The following is a 20,670-nucleotide window of genomic DNA, read 5'->3' on the forward strand; positions in this document are numbered from 1 at the left end:
TCCCATGCAATTCCTTCGTTCCTCCCTCTAATCTCTCTATCTAGCAATATCAAGAATTGAGTGCTTTGAAATAAGGACAATGTATGGGGTAACTAAAGGGAAAATATCAACTTCATGCCCTGGGATTTTGGCGAGGTGGTATTTCAAGTGGGTGATTCCACCCAACATTTCCATTCCACATAGCTTGCAACTCAGCTTTGTTCTATTTTGACCAAAATCTGCTTTTGCACCATGTGTTTGACACATTGGTACAGGGAATGTCCACGCACTAGAGACACATCCGTCACAAGGGACGCACGTCATAACATGTCCTACAAATAGGCATAGCGTGTCCAAATGTCCTCTGGCCTCAGGTGGATGTGTTAGTTATGTTAGATTTACAATGTTCTCTAGTGACTGACCATCATATAAAGAGTGCACTATCTTCATCCACAAAGATGACTGTTTACATCATTCAGAAAGCTATTTAAGCAATATCTTTTTGTATATTACGTTCTAGATTAAAACCTCCTGCCATAATTTAATATATTATAAATGTAATGAAAACCAAGGATCTTAGTCCATACCTTTTTTTGACTTGCAAAATCTTTTTGTGGATCAGGTAAGTCATTTTCAGGTGACGAAATTTTTATACTGGCAGATTGCACTCCACCATCTCCAGCAAGAGAATTTCGAAGTGATGACTCGTTAGAGTTTTCTTTAGTCACAGATTCTCGAAAAAGATGACCGAGCACAGCACGCAGTCGTTGATTTTGTCTTGGATAATAGACCTTCGTTGCAAGTGGGACTGGAATATCTGCAGTTACATACAAATTGAAATGCTATAAACAAGATCAATAAATGGTGCTGTATTTTGAATTGCCCCATCAATTAAAACCATAGAAAATTAATCTAATTTGATTTATTAATGAGCAACTGATATGAGAAACTTCAGATTTTTCATGTCTGACCTGCAAGACGATCTTCTTTACTTTTTGGCTCAAGTCCAACAACTAGTTTAGCATTGTGTTCATCTAGTGCTGCATCATAAAGCGGCATTCCCTCTTTGACAGTGCACTTTGAAGATTCTGGAGGTTGTTTGTCTAAATATATCACAGATTATCTTAATCAGCTTACCAATATATTCAGGTTTTAGAAGACAAGCTTATATATGAACTAGGAGCTTATTTAGGTGTGTAGTTTTCCATTACAAAGAATATAATAATTCTCATTTCTTTTAACTTCCTTGTATTATACAGGCCATCTTTGGTGTGTCCTTGTACAACAGAACTGCAGACAAATTTCCACAGAAACTTCATGTATTTATTTATAATGTAATGAAGTACAGAATCAATGTACATAATCCATGCAGCCCGGGTGATTGAAGTACAACATGCATTAGACAAAACAACCAAACCATCCCTGTTTCAAAATCATCCCTAAAACAAAATAAACAGTGTAAACACTTTTAATATATGATCAATAGAATTATCATGTCGTTCTGAAATAAGATGCTAAGTTACTCCCAATCCTCTAATACATCTGGAATCTAGACCCTGAAAGCATAGTGACTCTTGGATGCACACCCTTCTTGTTTCTGAAGCCAGTAACAATAGACTTTATTACAAAATGCCATAGAATCCACTTTATGATAAGGCACAAAAAAATCAGTTGTATATTAAACAGAGGGCATACTGCTGGTTATTCTTTATATAAATGCCCTAACCTCTGATGGGGGCCTTCAATTAAATTCTATGCTGAGAACATTAGCTTCAAAGTGTGGAGTATGGATAGTCATGCTAATTAGTTATGCAGTAAAATTATGCCTAGTTTAATCAATTAAGTTCATAAATAACCAACAACTTCCATTCAACGTCATATTAGAGATATCCAAGCCAGTCAAATTTGCTTGTATCTTCCACGGTCATTAGTTATTGTCATATCTACATCCATTCTTGTTATAAAAGAACTTTGAATTTGTTGACATCAACAAGAGCTAGCATGCACACTATGCACACTGTGCACACTATATATATGATTTTTTTTTCACAATTTGAATATTTTGTGAATTTTTTGGTCAACTGATTTTACAGTCCAGCTTTTTTTTGTTCCAGTTCAGTTCAGGATTTTGGGGCCGACTATTTAGATGACGGGTTTGCTTCTGATAATTATGCCTGATATTGTTATTCTCAAAGCTTCCCCCGCACATGAGAAAATTAAAAGTGTAGAATCTAGATATATACCCACCCTTGCCTCCTTGAGGGCCCCCGAAGGATGCACTCAGTTTCCTGTTAGACTATGTCAAAGCAAAATATGTTGAGCTTTGTGTGTAGAAATTCAAGGAAGCAGTGGTCACAAAAGTTATTCAGGAGCCCACCCACCCTCCATATGAAAGGACAAGTTCAATAGCTCATAGTCCTTTTCATATAATTGATCTTCATGACACATCTACTAGTGATTTGCTAAAGGATTTAGTAACCAGGTATGATATTGAAGAGGATGGTGACCACAAAGAAATGGAAAGTATTGATGCATTCATCAAAGTTGGCAGATATAGTGTTATGAAACCAGCTCACAAAAAGATAGAAAAGAGAGATCCACGCCTTAGAATTCAGCCTCTTCGAGGGGGCAACCTCCTTTACATTACATAAATGAACAATTCTTGGATGATACAAATGACAAAACCTCCTTTCTATATATAGGAGTCTAAGGAGTCACAATATAATCCAGCGGACCTAACAATAATAATATAAAGCCACACAAATAACAATAGGGGGCTTCTATGGGGCACAGAAATAACAATATGGGGGTAATAGGAGCACAACAATATAAATAAGGGGTATAACTACAATATTAATGGGGTAATCACTAGTATTATAGGGACCCAACATGCCCCTCTCCTTCAAAAAAGTGTTGTCCTCAACGCTTGAGTAGTTCTGGATACTTCTGCATAAAATTCTCATCCTCCCATGTGGAATCTTCAGCGGATAAGTTCTTCCACTTGATAAGATACTCTGAAATTGATCGATTTCGTAGCTGTCGAGTTCTTGTTTCTATGACTGCTTCCGGTTCCAATATAATTTTTCCTTCCTCATCAAGTTCTGGCAATATTGTTTGAATTGGGAGCTTGTCACCTATAACCTTCTTTAAACATGAAACATGGAAAACTGGGTGCAATCGAGAAGCTGCAGGAAGCTCCAATTTGTATGCCATAGTACCAATCTTTTGCAACACCTTGTACGGACCATAATACTTTGGTGATAATTTATTATCCTTCTTAGCTTGCTTTAGGGACATTTGCTTATATGGTTGTAGCCGTAGGAATACCCAATCACCTACATCAAAACTTCTTTCACTGCGATGTTGATCTGCCTGTTGTTTCATTCTATTTTGTGCCAACACGAGGTTATCCTTTAAGAGTTGGAGGACTTGTTGTTGATGTTCGATGTGATGTTCCACTGCCTGAACCTTAGAATTTTCTCTTAAATATGATGTGATGGATGGTGGTTGATACCCATAAAGTGCCATAAATGGGGTCATTTTTGTTGCTGTATGGAAGGAAGTGTTATACCACCATTCAGCCAGAGGCAACCATTTGACCCATTGTGTCTGTTTATCAGATACAAAGCAACGAAGATATCCTTCCAAACATTTGTTTACTATCTCAGTTTGCCCATCAGATTGAGGATGATAAGATGAGCTATGAGCTAACTGAGTACCAAGACAAGAATTTTGTCCAAAAATTTCCAGTGAAAATGGGATCTCTGTCACTTACAATAATCTTTGGGTTTCCATGTAGCTTTTGAACTGTTTCCATAAATGCAGTAGAAACTGTACTGGCTTTAAATGGATGTGATAATGCACAAAAGTGTGCATACTTGGTAAGTCTGTCAACTACCACCATGATGACACTCTTTCCCTCAGACTTGGGTAAACCTGTGATAAAATCCATTGAAACCTCCTCCCAACGTTGGCTTGGAATGGATAAAGGTTGTAATAGACCCGGTGTCTTAATTGTTTCAACTTTATTTTGCTGGCAAACCAAACATTCCGCCACAAACTTTTGAATATCTGATTTAAGGCCATCCCAAAAAAATTCCTTCTTAACCCTGTGGTAAGTTTTTAAAAATCCTGAGTGCCCTCCTAAGGGAGAAGTGTGCAATTCCATAAGAATCTTTTGTTTTAGCTGGGAATTCTTACAGAGGTATAAGCGATCTTTGTACCATAACGAATCATTTTTCCAGCTAAATGTATCAGAAGTACTGGAATCTTGTTGTAGCTTTCGAATAAGTGCCCACACTTCTTCGTCATTCTTCCATTCCTCCCTTGCTTCGTTTATCCAATCTGGTTGGATAATAGAAATGGCACACAACAATGCTTCCACATCCTCATCCTTTCTTGAGAGTGCATCTGCCACCACATTTTGCTTCCCTTTTTTGTAGATGATTTCAAAGTCATAACCCAACATCTTTGTGACCCACTTTTGTTGCTCTTCAGAGGATAATCTTTGTTCTAAAAAGTATTTAAGGCTATCATGATCCGTTTTTACCTTGAAGTGTCTTCCCATTAGGTAGGGTCGCCATTTCTTAAGTGCATGGAGTATTGCCAACATTTCCTTCTCATAAATAGCTTTGCTTAAAAACTTTCCCTTGATTGGACGACTTTCAAAAGCAATGGGTCTTTCATCTTGCATTAGAACAGCACCAATTCCATTTCCTGAAGCATCACATTCCACAATAAAGGTTTTTGTGAAGTCCGGTGTAGCTAAGACCGGTGCTTGGCACATTGCCTCTTTAAGATGTTCAAAGGCCTTTGTTGCTTCCGGAGTCCATGAAAATGAATCTTTCTTCAATAATGTTGTTAGAGGTGCTGCTATTCTCCCATAATTCTTAACAAACTTGCGATAATACCCTGTCAACCCAAGAAATCCTCGCAGATGCTTTATGGATGTGGGGATTTTCCATTCCTTAATGGCTTTAATTTTGCTAGGGTCTACCTTAACTCCTTCATGAGATACAATATGACCCAAATATTCCACCTCCTGGACTCCAAAGAAACATTTGGATCTTTTTGCATATAATTGTTTCTCCTCCAATAGTTGTAGCACCCTGTCAACATGTTCAACATGATCCTTCCAAGACTTGCTGTAGATTAGTATATCATCAAAAAATACTAACACAAATTTTCTAAGGAATGGTTTGAAAATTGAATTCATCAAACCTTGAAATGTTGAAGGTGCATTGGTAAGGCCAAAAGGCATGACCAAAAATTCATAATGACCCTCATGAGTTCTAAATGCCGTTTTTGGAATGTCTTCAATCTTCATTCTGATTTGATGATATCCCGAACGAAGATCCAACTTGGTGAAGTAAATTGATCCATGCAATTCATCCAGTAATTCATCAATAACAGGAATGGGGAACTTATCTTTAATAGTGAGCTTGTTGAGCTCCCTATAATCTGGACACATGCGCCATGATCCATCCTTCTTGTGCACCAATACTACTGGAGCTGAGAAAGAACTTTGACTCGGTTGAATTATACCAGCCTCTAGCATTTCTGCAACCATACGTTCAATTTCACTTTTTTGGACATAGGGATATCTGTACGGCCTGATGTTTGGAGGAACACTTCCTGGAATCAGATGAATAGCATGATCATGATCACGCATAGGTGGGAGACCTTTGGGAGTCTCAAATACCTTGGAATGATTGTCCAAGACTTTTTGGAGATCTGGAGAAATAGATGATTCCAATGTGGAAACATCTAGCGAACATAATTGTGCAATTACACCTCTTTGCTCCTTTTTAGAAGCTTTGTCATACCATTAGAGCTGATTATCTTTCCTGGTTTCCCTGCAATACCCCTTAATTCAACTTCCTTTCCTTCCGAAGAAAATTTGATGAAAAGTTCTTGAAAATTAAAAGCTATTGTACCCAAGGATTGTAGCCATTGGACTCCTAGTACAACATCAGCACCTCCCATTGGAATGGAAAGCATTGGGCTAGTCAATACATATTCTCCCATGGATAGCTTGATATTATGGCACTTTCCAGAGCAATTTATTGTTCCTCCATTTGCAATCATCACTTGACACTCTGGTGCTGGATATAGGAAGCAATTCAATTCTTTTGCTACCCTACAATGAATAAAATTGTGGGTGCTTCCTGAATCAATCAACACTATTACCTTTTTCTTCTTGATTTGTCCTTCTATCTTGATGGTTTGAGGAGTGGTAATTCCCGCCAATGCATTACAAGATATGGTCGGATTTATTTGTTCTTCATCTAGGCTTTGTTCCTGGAATATATCCTCTTCTTTTGACCTTTCTTGCTCCTTTTCTTCTTCCTCTTCACAATCTATGTAGAATAATTTCTTCTCAGCACACTTATGACCTTTTGTGTATTTGCTATCACAATTGTAACAAAGCCCTTTTGCTCTTTTTTCTTCCAATTGTTGTGGTGTCAACCTTGTAGGTTGTGGAAGACTATGGGCAACAACACTTCCGTCTTTATAGTTGTGAGTGGTATGCTTCCTAGTTGCCATAATTTTGCTTTCCATTTTTCTTGCTAACCTGAATGCCTTCTCTAATGAATCAGGTTCCCAAAGGCGCACATCATGTTGGATATTATCCTTTAAAGACCCTATGAACACATCAATCCTATGCTCCTCTGGAATATCTTTTACCCTTATGTTCAATTTTTGGAACTCCTCAATGTGCTCCATTATTGAACCCTTTTGTTTGAGACTTATCAATTGGCTAAAAAAAGTGTTGCTTTTTGTATCCTCATAATGTGCTATCAATTCTTCCGTAAAAATTGCCCAAGTGATAAATTGTTTACGAGAACAAAGCCATTGATACCATACAAACTGATTTGGTTCCAAATATAAAGTTGCCATACGTACCTTTTGTGTGTTTTGCACATTATTGAGATCGAAGAATTGCTCCATCTGTAATATCCATGTGGCGGGATCCTTGCCATCAAACTTCCTCATATCGATTTTTGGAACATGGTGAGTCTTCGATCCAACATTAGAGTCTATGGAATCATGATTAACATTTCTTTTGTTCTCATCATGAGTTTCCTTTACTACCTTTTCACCATTAGTGACCCTTTCTTGTAGCAACTTCTTCAATTCTTCCATGTCTGTCTTCAAATCTATCTTCAAATTTACCATCGAATCCTCCACCTTAGTTTCCATGCCCTTTATCTTAGATTCCACACCATTTATCTTAGATTCCACGCCATTTATCTTAGATTCCACGCCACTTATCTTAGCTTCTGTTAGCTTTTGTGAGCGTGACATTTGTTGCACTTGTTCTTGTAATTTTGATATATCATGTAGCATTTCTTCCTCTTCTTCATGAGTCATGCTAGAGCTTTCAGGTTCCTTACTAGGTGTTTGCATTTTCTTTCCTCGGGGCATCAGTTACCGATAATAATGCTTTACTATGCCCTTTGAATTCCGTTAAACCAAGCTTACAAAAATTTAAAAAAAAACTACACACCTTTTTTCACTTTATAGAAGCCTGATATTGAATCTGATGTATCTCTGTAATTTCGGATCATCCAGTTCTGAAATTGCTACCTGTAGTAGCCTTCTGCGTCCTCTTTCCAATGCCACAAGTCTGAGCCAAATTGGATTCTCCAAGTAAGAGTTATGTGAAATCTCCCACAGTGACTTGCTTTTAGACTGGTTCAGTAGAGCGAACTTGTACGACGTGCCACGAGTCACTGTTTCAACCTTTGAATCTGAAACACACATACAAGAAACTACAGTCCGTCCTCTTTCTGTACCTTTTTACGAAATTTCAATCCGATCCTCAGAGAGAGAGTTATGACGATTTTCCCCAGGTCACCTGTTTTGAATGTAATTCAGGAGTCTGCAAAAAGGCCAACTTCCTCAGATCATATCTCCGAAAATATCACGCGAAAAGCTCTGAAATTCGGACCCAAGGTTCAGCGCCAATTCTTCTCAAATGGGTTTTTTTTGCGACTTCTGAAACGTCACAGAAAAAAAGTTATAGCGAAAATGCCACGATGACCTGTTTGGAGCAGCGAAACCCTAGAATCCAAAGCTCTGATACCAAATGTTATGAAACCAGCTCACAAAAAGATAGAAAAGAGAGATCCACGCCTTAGAATTCAGCCTCTTCGAGGGGGCAACCTCCTTTACATTACATAAATGAACAATTCTTGGATGATACAAATGACAAAACCTCCTTTCTATATATAGGAGTCTAAGGAGTCACAATATAATCCAGCCGACCTAACAATAATAATATAAAGCCACACAAATAACAATAGAGGGATTCTATGGGGCACAGAAATAACAATATGGGGGTAATAGGGGCACAACAATATAAATAAGGGGTATAACTACAATAGTAATGGGGTAATCACTAGTATTATAGGGACCCAACATGCCCCTCTCCTTCAAAAAAGTATTGTCCTCAACGCTTGAGTAGTTCTGGATACTTCTGCATAAAATTCTCATCCTTCCATGTGGAATCTTCAGCGGATAAGTTCTTCCACTTGATAAGATACTCTGAAATTGATCGATTTCGTAGCTGTCGAGTTCTTGTTTCTATGACTGCTTCCGGTTCCAATATAATTTTTCCTTCCTCATCAAGTTCTGGCAATATTGTTTGAATTGGGAGCTTGTCACCTATAACCTTCTTTAAACATGAAACATGGAAGACTGGGTGCAATCGAGAAGCTGCAGGAAGCTCCAATTTGTATGCCATAGTACCAATCTTTTGCAACACCTTGTACGGACCATAATACTTTGGTGATAATTTATTATCCTTCTTAGCTTGCTTTAGGGACATTTGCTTATATGGTTGTAGCCGTAGGAATACCCAATCACCTACATCAAAACTTCTTTCACTGCGATGTTGATCTGCCTGTTGTTTCATTCTATTTTGTGCCAACACGAGGTTATCCTTTAAGAGTTGGAGGACTTGTTGTTGATGTTCGATGTGATGTTCCACTGCCTGAACCTTAGAATTTTCTCTTAAATATGATGTGATGGATGGTGGTTGATACCCATAAAGTGCCATAAATGGGGTCATTTTTGTTGCTGTATGGAAGGAAGTGTTATACCACCATTCAGCCAGAGGCAACCATTTGACCCATTGTGTCTGCGTATCAGATACAAAGCAACGAAGATATCCTTCCAAACATTTGTTTACTATCTCAGTTTGCCCATCAGATTGAGGATGATAAGATGAGCTATGAGCTAACTGAGTACCAAGACAAGAAAATAATTTTGTCCAAAAATTTCCAGTGAAAATGGGATCTCTGTCACTTACAATAATCTTTGGGTTTCCATGTAGCTTTTGAAATGTTTCCATAAATGCAGTAGAAACTGTACTGGCTTTAAATGGATGTGATAATGCACAAAAGTGTGCATACTTGGTAAGTCTGTCAACTACCACCATTTTTGCCGTCATGGAAAATTGGAGCAAGACACAAGGTGAAATCAAGATAGCTTACAGCAAACCCAGGTGGCAAAATCATCAAATTCACCAAGACTTTAGAGATCAAGCAAAAATGTGGTGAAGTAGAGTTACTACACATGAAAAGTTAAGTGAACTAGTTGTTGGAATTGATAAGGTAGTTTTTGGAGGGTCAAAGTTGTTGAAGAATGTAACTAGTGTCAGTCTTCAAAATTGTATTTGAGCCATGATGTAATGCATTTGTTAAAAGAAAGAAAATGGGAATTTTACTATGAAGAATAAATTATTTATTAGCATGGGTTCCATGCTTTATTATTTTATTTTGAGGTCTAAGCCTCCATTGTAGGCTTCTGAGGTTTATGTCATGAGTCCTAGTCCTTGTCATCATTTAATAGACCCTTCTTGGGCTTTGTATATCAAGAAAGAAAGTTACTTTTTATGTCAAATGAGTTAAATAACCCTCCTCCACCAAGTTGGCCTCAAGTTCTACAAGTCGACCTCAAAAGGGAGCCAAAAAAAACTATAAATAAGCAACTACTCATCTCATTTGGAGGATGCACAATCAAGTTCAATCTGAAGAGGAGTGTGAAATACCAATGTTCCACCAAGTCTCCGGGACGGGGAGACGCGGGTGCGGGGAGACGCACAAGGGGGACGTGTGGGAGTACCATAAATTTTAGGGAAATTTAGGGGGGACAGGGGGATGTCGAGGTATATAATTTTTTTTCCTTTTTAATATATATATATATATATATATATATTTCAAATTCATATTCAATAATGAAAGCATAAATAGAATGATACATACATAATTGAATTAAATAATGAAATACTCTGATCCATATTCAGTATTCATTATTCACCATTCTCGAATCTACATTGATTTTAAAATCATTCATCATTCTAGATTCTAAATTGATTTAAAATTAAAATTCATCATTTATCATTCTAGAATCTAATTAGTACTAAGCAAAATAGACTATAATAGATACTGAAATCTAAAGACTGGAATAGTAAATTGATATAACTAAAACTCAAAAACAATGGAGTGATGAGTCTAAAAGTCACTCTAGAGTCTAAAGTACACAGAGGGCTTGGTGCTCTTGATTAAATACTAATTCCATACCCTTGTACATGACAAAATGCAATGGTAACATTGCACTCCATCGAATCCTAAATTCCAGAAAAATTGATCTAAAGACTGGAATAGTAAATTGATATAATTAAAACTCAAAAACAATGGAGTGATGAGTCTAAAAGTCACTCTAAAGTACACAGAGGGCTTGGTGCTCTTGATTAAATACCAATTCCATACCCTTGTACATGACAAAATGCAATGGAAACATTGCACTCCAGCGAATCCTGAATTCCAGAAAAACTGTTAAGTCTACTGGATTTTGAGTGAGATCTAAACTTTTACTTTCTCCATATGAAATCCAATGAGGTCAGAACCACTCTCAGACATCCCGAGTCATTTCATGGTAATGTTAAAAATTTAAGTAAAAGGATGAAAATGAAAGATAAGGAGAATGTCACTTTTACTTTAAGAATTTAACATTACCATGAATAGCATAGCATTAGTAGGGAAATATGGTCAAATACTACGTTTTCCCTGTCATAAATCATTGTTTACAAGCAAATTTAAGGGGGGACGCATAGCCCATTTTGAGGGGGGATGCCCAGGCGTCCCCCTTTTGGGGAGTCACGTCCCCCACACTGGGGAAACATCCCCCCTGCGTCTCCCCGCGTCTCCCCAAAAGGGGGACGTGGGGAAACGTTTCCCCAGAAGTCCCCCCATCCCGGGTGTGTGGGGTGCGAAGGGTGCGTGCACCTGACCCTGGGGGACGTGTCCCCGTGGAACACTGTGAAATACCTAAAAGAGGAAGAAAATACCCTAGCGAAGAAGAAGGAACCCTAGCGAAGAAGTTTGCAGACTATTTTCTCTCTCTTTTGACTCACATGTGCGAAATTCTGAAGTTGCAAGAGGGCCGAAGTTGTAGGTCTATAATAGGGCCGAAATTATGGAAGTTGGAGAGCCAAAATTCTAAGTTGTAACTAGGTCGAAACTGTTTGACTAGAAGTGACTACTGAAGTTTGGCTAATCAATTTGGAAGGTGTTAATTTGGTAGCTCGGTGACAAATTCCAACCATGGGACGAGATTCCTCTTTTCAAGAGGACCAATTTTGACTATTAAAGCGCTCAATTTGGACAAGGGAAAGTGTAATTTTGAATAAAGCCCCACATGTGCATATTTGATCAGGTCGACCCAAAAGATAAATTGGTCACCCTTGGAAGGCTATCAATATAAGTCTAGCAACCCTCATTTGGACAGTCATCTTGGATCATTATTCTATTCTCTTCCTTGTTTTTGGCTTGCACAGGTCTGAGGTAGGTCCACAGAGAATGGGTTTGCACAAAGGTGAAATTGCAGGGTCTGAAGCTCACATCTCTACTTTTAGGGTTTTGGGTCTTAGTGGCAGGCATGTCACAAAGAAATCTTGATTGCAACTGCATGTTGACAGGCTCATCTGTGTTGCTGAAGCCTTTCAAGTTTCAGCCACACGTACAACACACCTTCCTTGCAGCCAGAAAGTAGGGTTTGTTTTTCATCCTTTGTCGTTGTTGACCGCAAATCACTGAAGATGACTACACTCTGATGAAGTGATATATGATCAATACTCTTGTTGGAATCGTCTTTTGGATCTTGTTAGATTGATTTTGTTGGGTACATCTTCAGGGATATTGTTTAGTTGTATGGATGAAGATATGGATCATTGTACTCTCTTTCGCTGAATCATTCAATGACAATCTAATAAGGAGAATTTGAAAGGGTTTTCCCTATAGTGGGTTGTCTCCGACCAATCTTGGTGTCTCTCTGTGTGAATGCTTTTCTTCTATTGTTCCTTTAAGTTTTGTTGCATTGATGATGATGTCGTTCTTTCTATATAATTGCAAATGCTGCTAAATAATGTTGTAAATCTGAATAATGTTATGATGCTTTGGGGTGAATTTAATGTGTAAATGAAGAAATGGAATTATCAAAGAAAAGAACAATATAACCCTAAGAAAAACTAACACGGTTTCAGAGTTGGACTAAAGAAAAGTCATTGACGATCACCCCTATGAAGACACCTTTAATGGATGCAAGAGAAGATGGAGGAGACCTAAAAAAATGCTAGGGTTTGAACAAAACTCTAGGCAATTTGATTATTAGGATTTGATGGTTAGGGTTTGGAAGAAACCATGGTTTATGGCAAAGACTTGATCTAGAAACCCTAGCATGATCAACGTGAATATGTTCAAAGCACTTGTGACAGATTTGATGAAGCCCTAGATGGGATAGTCTCTATTAGGCCTAGTTGCTAATGAAGTTGGTTGAAATATTGAAGGCAACATTGTCATATGGATAATGAATGGTAATGACTCTTGAAGGTTGGTTCAAGAAGGAGTTGATCTCCTCCTGTTAAAAGATAACTACCGTTAAGATCTATGTTACCTCCTTGTGATTCTATTCTTGTTTGAATTTACTGCTTTGATTATTACACATACTTCATGCATGTATATTTGAGTATTTGGATACTTCTAACCTCTTGATGAGATGTGATAAGTGGATCCTTCTTGAGGATCATCTGAGATGTAGGAAAAGATGGCTAGTGTAGGAAGAGAAGAGCTACAGTTTCCCATGACAAGGAAGTTGACAAAGTGCTCTCACTGCCAATGTCAAATAAGAAGATACACAAGTATTTGAATACTACAAGGTATGTATGATGTTGTTTCAATGTTATGTTTTAGTTGCAATATTGGATGGCAGGGTAAGCCCTAAGGTATGATGAGAATATCACCTTCGCAAATGACTCATGCATGCATATGAAAGTAAGTTTGATTCATGGTACTTATGACAATATGGTGCACTTGGTCCTAAACAAGCATCTTACATTTTAGACAATGAATTTCTTGATTTTATGAAGCTACTTAGAAACATTGATTTTTGATATATTGGTATACTTGATAATTGGCAAAGCATCTCACATCTTAGACATGATGGATTTCATAAGAAGGTTAGCTCATTATTTTTGACATAAGGTAGCTTGATTCGATTATTAATGATTGTGATAAGCATGATAAGCATGATGATATAAGTGTAAAAATAAGAGCGATATTAGGATCTTCTTGTTGACCTTGGTTAGCTTAGTAATTATGTCATATGGAAAAATTGGGTGCCCTAACTTGATGGCTAATGATAAAGAAGTTATTTAGTGATTAATCTTTGAAGTACGATGATACACCTGTTAGCTGCCCTAATCATATGACTAACTCCTGATGGAAATTTGATGTCATGTGATGATGAAGTTGCTGATGCAAACATGTTATGACCATCACAAATATATGTTAGAACCTGATATAGTTTGATTTTATGATCTAACAGTTCTGCTGATGCATGACAATATTATAGACAGCTTGATGACTTGAATAATGATGACTGAAGTGGCTTCCCATTCAAAGGGAGAATCTCTCCATAAGATCCCTACACCTATTGTCATTTGCATTAAATGTGAAGAAGATTCTTTATTGTTGAAATTTTCTAACATAAATAGACAAATATATGTGTTGTCGGTCTGCAACTAGTTTGGGTCTGAGAAGAGAGGGTTTCCCTTACTCTAAGCCCCAACCGCATGACAACAAGCTTAAGAGTGTGGTTGTAGCCTATCAACTACATAAAAGAAAGCCTATGGGTGCGTTATCCCTGTAGGTCATGTTACCACTCAAACTAGCAGGGGTCCTAGGAGGGGATCCTATAGAAAAACTACTAGGTTAAGGGACAACAATGGAACGATAGCCCACTGTCACTTTAGCTAAGGCTCCCTACTCTTTACAGACTTTCACCGATGGGAGGAGTCCCAATATGAAAGGAATAACAAGGATGAATAGATCAATGAGTGGAAGGAGGGTGATTCTTAGGGCCTATTTGCAAGAGAGACTCAATTATATAGCTTTCTTGCTTAAGAAGCAAGGTGATGGGTTCTCTAGGAAGGGCTAAGAGGATACTTGAGTCTAGGTTTAGGGGATATGCCTTGATAAGGGGTTTCCTAGACTTAAGGATACTAATGAAGAAATGGCTTCTAGTGGAATTTGAGTTGTAGATTTGTGGGACCACAAAGAAGCCTAGTGGACCCAAACTAGGTCAAGGGTATGGAGTTGATCAATCAAGGATGGGCTTGACCTAATTAGGGAAGAGAACGAGATCAAAGGACTAATTTTCTTTAAAGTTTTGAATGCAATGATCCCAATGAAGACACTAACCCAAATCAAGCTAGGGCAAGAATTGGTCTTGTGGCTAGGGCTTGCTATATCCCAGGATCCCACCACCGGATTTGCTTGAAACTTGGAGGACTTCTAGAGATAACCCCAACGCAGTAGTGGAGTAAAAATCGAGCGTTTCGAATGGATACAATGAAATTCATTGGATGCCCTAGGTGACCCTCTATGGTTAGGCCTAAAATTTGGAAAAGTGAAGAAAAGAGAGGTAAATTTAACCACCAAAGGGATACGAGGATCGGTGCCTTATTGCTTGGGCTTAATGGAATCGAGATACACATATATTGAGAATTTTCATGAGCTAAGGAGCCCTAATTGATCTTCGCTAGCCTCTCCAATGGCAACAACTAGGTCAATAGGGATTTATACTTCAAATTTGCAAAGGAGACAAAATTTTGAGGTCTTCAACCTAAGCAGTGCCTTTAGGAACATTCACCCAATCCCTCAAAGCTCAACGCATGCATTTAATCACTTGTTCAAGGTCCCAAAAGAATTTTGCATTATATTAACCCTTACAAAAATAATGATAACAAGATACATGCATTAGACAAAATAACAATAATAGCATCAAAATTTCGACTTACATGAGAGAGAGAGAGAGTATATCCATTTATCAATTTCACATTCGAAACAAGCTCCAAAGACGATAGCGAAAATCCAAACATCATAGTGCATCAAGAAACTCTAAAAAGTTCACTCCAGCAAAAAGTGTGAAAATCTCTCAAGAGGTACTAATCCAATCCAAGTGATGATGAGAGGTTAGAATGAACCTCTCTCAAGTTTATACAACTCTAAAGGGAATTCGATTTTCCTAATTGGCCTAATTGAGCCCCAAATAATAAAATAATACATAATAATGACATGATTTGGTGGCAAGCCCATAAAGACAACTCAATAATACAAAGAATATCCTCTCAAGAGGGTAAAATGATGAATATGATGAGTCGTTGGGCCATTGAGGAGGCCTAATGGAGTCCAAATGTGCCAAGTTGAGTGAAAAGGCTCCAAACATAGCGGATAACGGGTTGGCCCCTTGTTTACCAAGAAAGTCATGTGATGCTCCCAAGTGGGTGTGGGGGTCATAATGACATCCTCATGGGTCTCCAAGTCGATCCATAATCCATGTAAACCATCTGTAAGGGCTAGGATGATGACATAAGCCCTCCTTTTATCTCCTACAGTGAGACACATCCTCATCTAGACCGTGGAACCTCTGCCAAGTGTGTGGTCCAAGTGTGGAACCGGTTGGGCATGGTGGCCCAAGTACATCATCCTCATCCAAAAGGAGGAACACGAGCAATCTTTGAATGGTGTCGGGGATCCATGAAGTACTCTTTGCTATGGTGGAGGCCCATGGCTCTCAACGCTCACCCTACAAGTGCCAATGTGGCCCTCTGTAGTGCTTGGCCTTTGTATAGGGAGACCAAACCCCAAAACGAAGACCCACCTGCAATCCTGCATAAGATCCAATGCATCCCCTTGCCCTCTAATACAACAAATCATTAGAGTAATCAAGTAAAAGAGCTTACACATTATGGAATCAAGAGGGAAATTCATGGTGGCATGCCCTGTTGAAGTTTCTAAGTCTACCAATTAGAAACCCTCCATGCACTTTATCTGATTTATTCCTACCTACTTGTTTCGTTACTTAACAAGTTATTTACAATGTAAATACTGAAAATAAACACTAATGCATGCTCAACATATTACAGATCAACAACTGAATGAAACAGAAACAATCACACCAAATGACACCGTTATTGTTAGACCAATGTCCTCAGAAAAACCCAATGCGGGAAAACCGATGTTGCTATCTGAGGGTTTTCTTATTAAGCAATTCCAGAGTACAATCTGGGTGCCAAATCCGGCTTACTCAACAGAGAATTTCCTTGGCAGTAATACCTCACAGTTTGAGACAAATGTTCCGGTTGAAACCCCGGATACACCTTCTGGCAGCTCCTCAGCTCCAATCTGCGTCAGGAACAGTAGCGTCTGCCTTTCTAGACCGTGTTAGCCTCTCTTTGCCCAACGCTGGCCCTGTGTAACCCTGAATGGGTCTACGTCAGCCTCAGGAGTACCTGCGTCAGCCTTCTGGCCCTCTGCATTAGCAATGCTGACCTCTCTGAAGCATTGCGCAACTCCTGGCTGCCTCTACATGGCCCTGCATGAGCCCCGGCTGCTACTGTGTCACTCTCACTGGCTCCTGCGCTGCTCTCCCGACACTATCTCTGCCTCTTTGACTCTCTGTACTCAAGGCCCCTCAGTTGCAACTCCGATCACTGATTCTATCTATCTTAGCAAACCCCGCTCTAGAGAATAGAATGACTGATCACTTTGGTGTACTCTCCAAGTGACCCTCAAGCCCCCTCTTATACTTTTCTCATTGACGTATCAACGGCCAAGATTAAGTCCCTAATCAACAGCTAAGATTAGATCTAGCTTGATCCATGTCTTTTGGACCATTCTAACACAATTTCATATTAATCCACATTATTATTTTAATTTCCCTAAGTTTAGACTTAGGGGACTCCATTAAAAATATTAATTATTTTAATATCTCCTTAATTGTTTAGAATCTGCCCAAACCCTTTCTAGGTATTGGAGATCTCATGTGCCACAACCTCTCCACCAAATTTTGTGGTTAGAGCACATATGATGCTACCACAAATAAACATGCCCTTCCATAGTGGGCTTCGGCATGTATAGGTGTCTCCAAGCTCAATAAGGGGGTTAACCAAGGACCCTATTAGGTGGTTTCATACTTTAAAGGGGGTAACACGTCCTTGGTACATCCATCCATGGGTAGGTGGCATGTGATATAGTGATGAGACAGGGTGGAGATCAGGGGAAGGCTCTGAGCCACATGTCATGGTACAAGGGTAGCTATGATGAGAGAAGCCCACATTTGGGTATATGAGTGTAGGAGGGAGCAAATCGTGGTACATGAGTTACCCCGACCTTTGTTTTTCCACCCTTCTTCATATGTCTTTTTCCTTTGATTGATTTTTCTTCATAGTTGCTCAGGGCTCAAGGGAATGAGAGCATGATATGTAGAATGTAGTAGTAGATACCCACTTTTAAGGTGGGGCAACTCATTATCCACTAGGGGTTGGGACAATCATGGGTTCTCTAATGTGGAAGGGGATCATCTAGGGCCCAGAGGAACCACTGTGATGGCCATGAATGAGGGATAGAGCTCATGTTTGGATTTTGCCCATGTGCTAAATTTGTATGTCCAGGCCATCTTTGCATTTTGTGGTACATTTCCTGTTGTAAGTGGTCACATTATGCTTTTTCCTTTCTTTTTAGTTGCATCAACCTTCGGGCATCATTCTAGGTCCAACCCAAAGTGTGGACAAGGGAGGGGAGGCTAACCCTTTGTGGACCCAGTGGACACATGTGGAACCGGATGGAAAAAGTGATGAATGAGAATAAAATAAGAGGGGAGTGATGTATACGATGTCAAGAAGTGGGACAATGCAACCAAAATCGGAATTTCCCATGTAGTGCCAACCCTAGAGTTAATGGCCAGTAAAGGAAATCCCATGTGACTAGGATACAAGGCTAATTACCTAATCATGCAGAGGAAACAAGAGTACAAACCTAGCCCACTCTTTCCATCGAAACCCCAACCAATCCATGCCCAAAAGTGTCCATGATAAGTAAACAAAATTACTCAACTAAACCAATGAAAAGTCATACCATTGGGGTCGGGAGGCCCACCTTCAAACATGCGATCTGTTGATTTGGGGTAGCATCGGATGTGCTCTAGCCATGAAAATTAGTGAAGAGGCTAAAGCACATGAGATCTCCAAGACCCAGAAATGGTTTGGACAGATTGTGCCTAGTTTGGGAGATATTAAAATAATTAATATTAATAATGGAGTTCCTAAGTCTAAACTTAGCAAAAATAAAATATTAATGGATATTAATATAAAACTGGGTTAGAAGGTTCCAAAAGTCATAGATCAAGCCAAATCTAATCTTAGCCGTTGATTAGAGATTTAAACTCGGTCGTTGAAGGACCAACGGGAAAGGTATAAGAGGAGGCTTGAGGGTCAGTTGGAAAATACACTAGAGTGATCAGTCATTCGATTTGCTAGAGCGGGGTTGCTAAGCAAAGTCGAATCAGTGATCAATAGCGAGGGGCAGTGAGTACTAGACAAAGAGGCAGAGACAGTGCCGAGAGACCAGCGCAGAGGCAAAGAGACAAAAGCAACAGCCAGAGTAGGCCACGCATAGCCCAACAGAGACAACGCGGAGGCCAGAGGGATGCGTCATCCATGCAGAGAGCAACTAGAGTGACGTAGAGGGTCCTAGAGGCTGCACAGTGCCTTAGAGGGCTGATGCAGAGGGGTTTGGGGCTGACATAGAGGCTAGAAGAGCCAGCGCAGAGCTTCAAAGTCGCTAGAGAGGGTTTCATGGGACAAGTTTTCTGAATACTTGTTTTTGAATAGAGAGGTATTGCTGCCAATTATTTTTCTCTATCAGGTGAGCCAATTTAGCACCCAGTTGTACTCAAGGAAACACTGCATAATAATAAACCCTTAGAATAGCTGCACCGATTTTCCCGCATTATCAGGGGACATTTGTCCAAAAATAACGGTGTCACTTGTGTGTTGGTTTTCTTTCAGCTGATGATCTGTAGATGTTGAGATTGTATTGTGTTTATTTCGTTATTTATATAATTTAAATAACTTCTGCGAATTTAACAAGTAGAAGAAATAAACCAGAAGAATACAGATTCTTAGAAATTTCAACACGATCAAACTAGATGGGTGAGGGACGACAAGGTTGCCTCAGGTGGTGGAAAAAATGGCACATCAAGCTATCTGGTGGCTGCAAGGGGTTGCTAGTTGCTAGCAGAGGACCATCTTGGAGAGAAAAAAAGTTCTCCTAGGGATATCACCCATAAAGTTGTGGGTAACAGGTCACAAAACTGAAGCTTTATGCATAAAATCAGGAATGCACTAGCAATATGTCAATCCTGCAGATATGCAGCCAACATAAAAAATTTCTATGAGCAGGGAAGTTTGAATAATTGACTTACTAGAGAGAATGTGAATTTGTTGACTAAACTTGTGTTTGCAGGTGACCGGAATATGCATATCAATATGGCATTATGATTTATCCATTGAAACTAGTGTATGACAGTATTTGATAGCAGTTGCAAGGGTTTGACAAGATTTGATTGATTGGTATAGATGAGCAACGTTTGGAGTTTTGACATGATGCTTAAATATGATTTAGAACATTGACATGATGCTTCATATGTTTTTGGCTTACGTATTGATTGAATTCACAAAGATGACAAATTAGGGTTTTAACTTGATTTGACTTGATATCTAACGATCTGCCTTGATGACAGTGCTATGTGAGCATAGTAACTTTCAGTGACTAATATTGGTATTCAATAATGATTTTGTATTGGTCTCATTGTCTTTGGCACAATGGTTGAAGCATAAACAATTGTGATTCAGTATGAAGTAATCTCACAATGAATGGATGGAACTTATATGACTCATTCTTGGTATATGCATGAAACTTATATGACTTGTCCCTGATGTATCCATTCATATTTAATGGCAAAAATGATTCATGTTATGAACATAAGGATGGCTCGATAAATTTAGATTGGATAATGCTTCGTAAATAAAAGGTTGTTGAAACTTGGCATTTGAATGTGAAATCCACCTAACATTCGGCTCTGAAAAGTTTGTCACAGGGATGTTGGCAGAAACTTTTATGATTTTGATATTAGTTTTGACCTTCCATCTAAGGTTTGATAAGTTGACTTAGTTAATTTGATTGCAAAATATTGATTTATGTAAGTCTAAGCATTATTGTTTGGTCAAATGTTATGTTTACATAAAGCATTGTATGAAGCAAGCTCCCAGAGTGTGGTATGTTT

The 20,670-nt window shown here is 38.8% G+C and overlaps 1 protein-coding gene across 4 annotated transcripts in view; it reads right to left on the reverse strand.

Annotated features, from left to right (window-relative positions):
- The window catches only part of LOC149203174 (SCA7 domain-containing protein SELMODRAFT_431321-like), a 325,301-nt gene that overhangs the window by 68,865 nt on the left and 235,766 nt on the right, over window positions 1-20,670 (reverse strand). For all 4 annotated transcript variants that reach the window (XM_089403358.1, XM_089403357.1, XM_089403356.1 and 1 more), the window contains 2 exons: window positions 951-1,082; window positions 567-796 (listed from right to left, as the gene is read on the reverse strand). In XM_089403358.1, coding sequence (XP_089259484.1) covers window positions 567-796; window positions 951-1,082 — 362 coding nt within the window. The remainder of the gene's footprint in view (window positions 1-566; window positions 797-950; window positions 1,083-20,670) is intronic.

Source organism: Pinus tabuliformis, chromosome 2_1 (genome assembly GCF_031772625.1).
Source record: "Pinus tabuliformis cultivar Carrire ecotype Pingquan chromosome 2_1, CPIR1, whole genome shotgun sequence".
NCBI classification, from domain to species: domain Eukaryota; kingdom Viridiplantae; phylum Streptophyta; class Pinopsida; order Pinales; family Pinaceae; genus Pinus; species Pinus tabuliformis.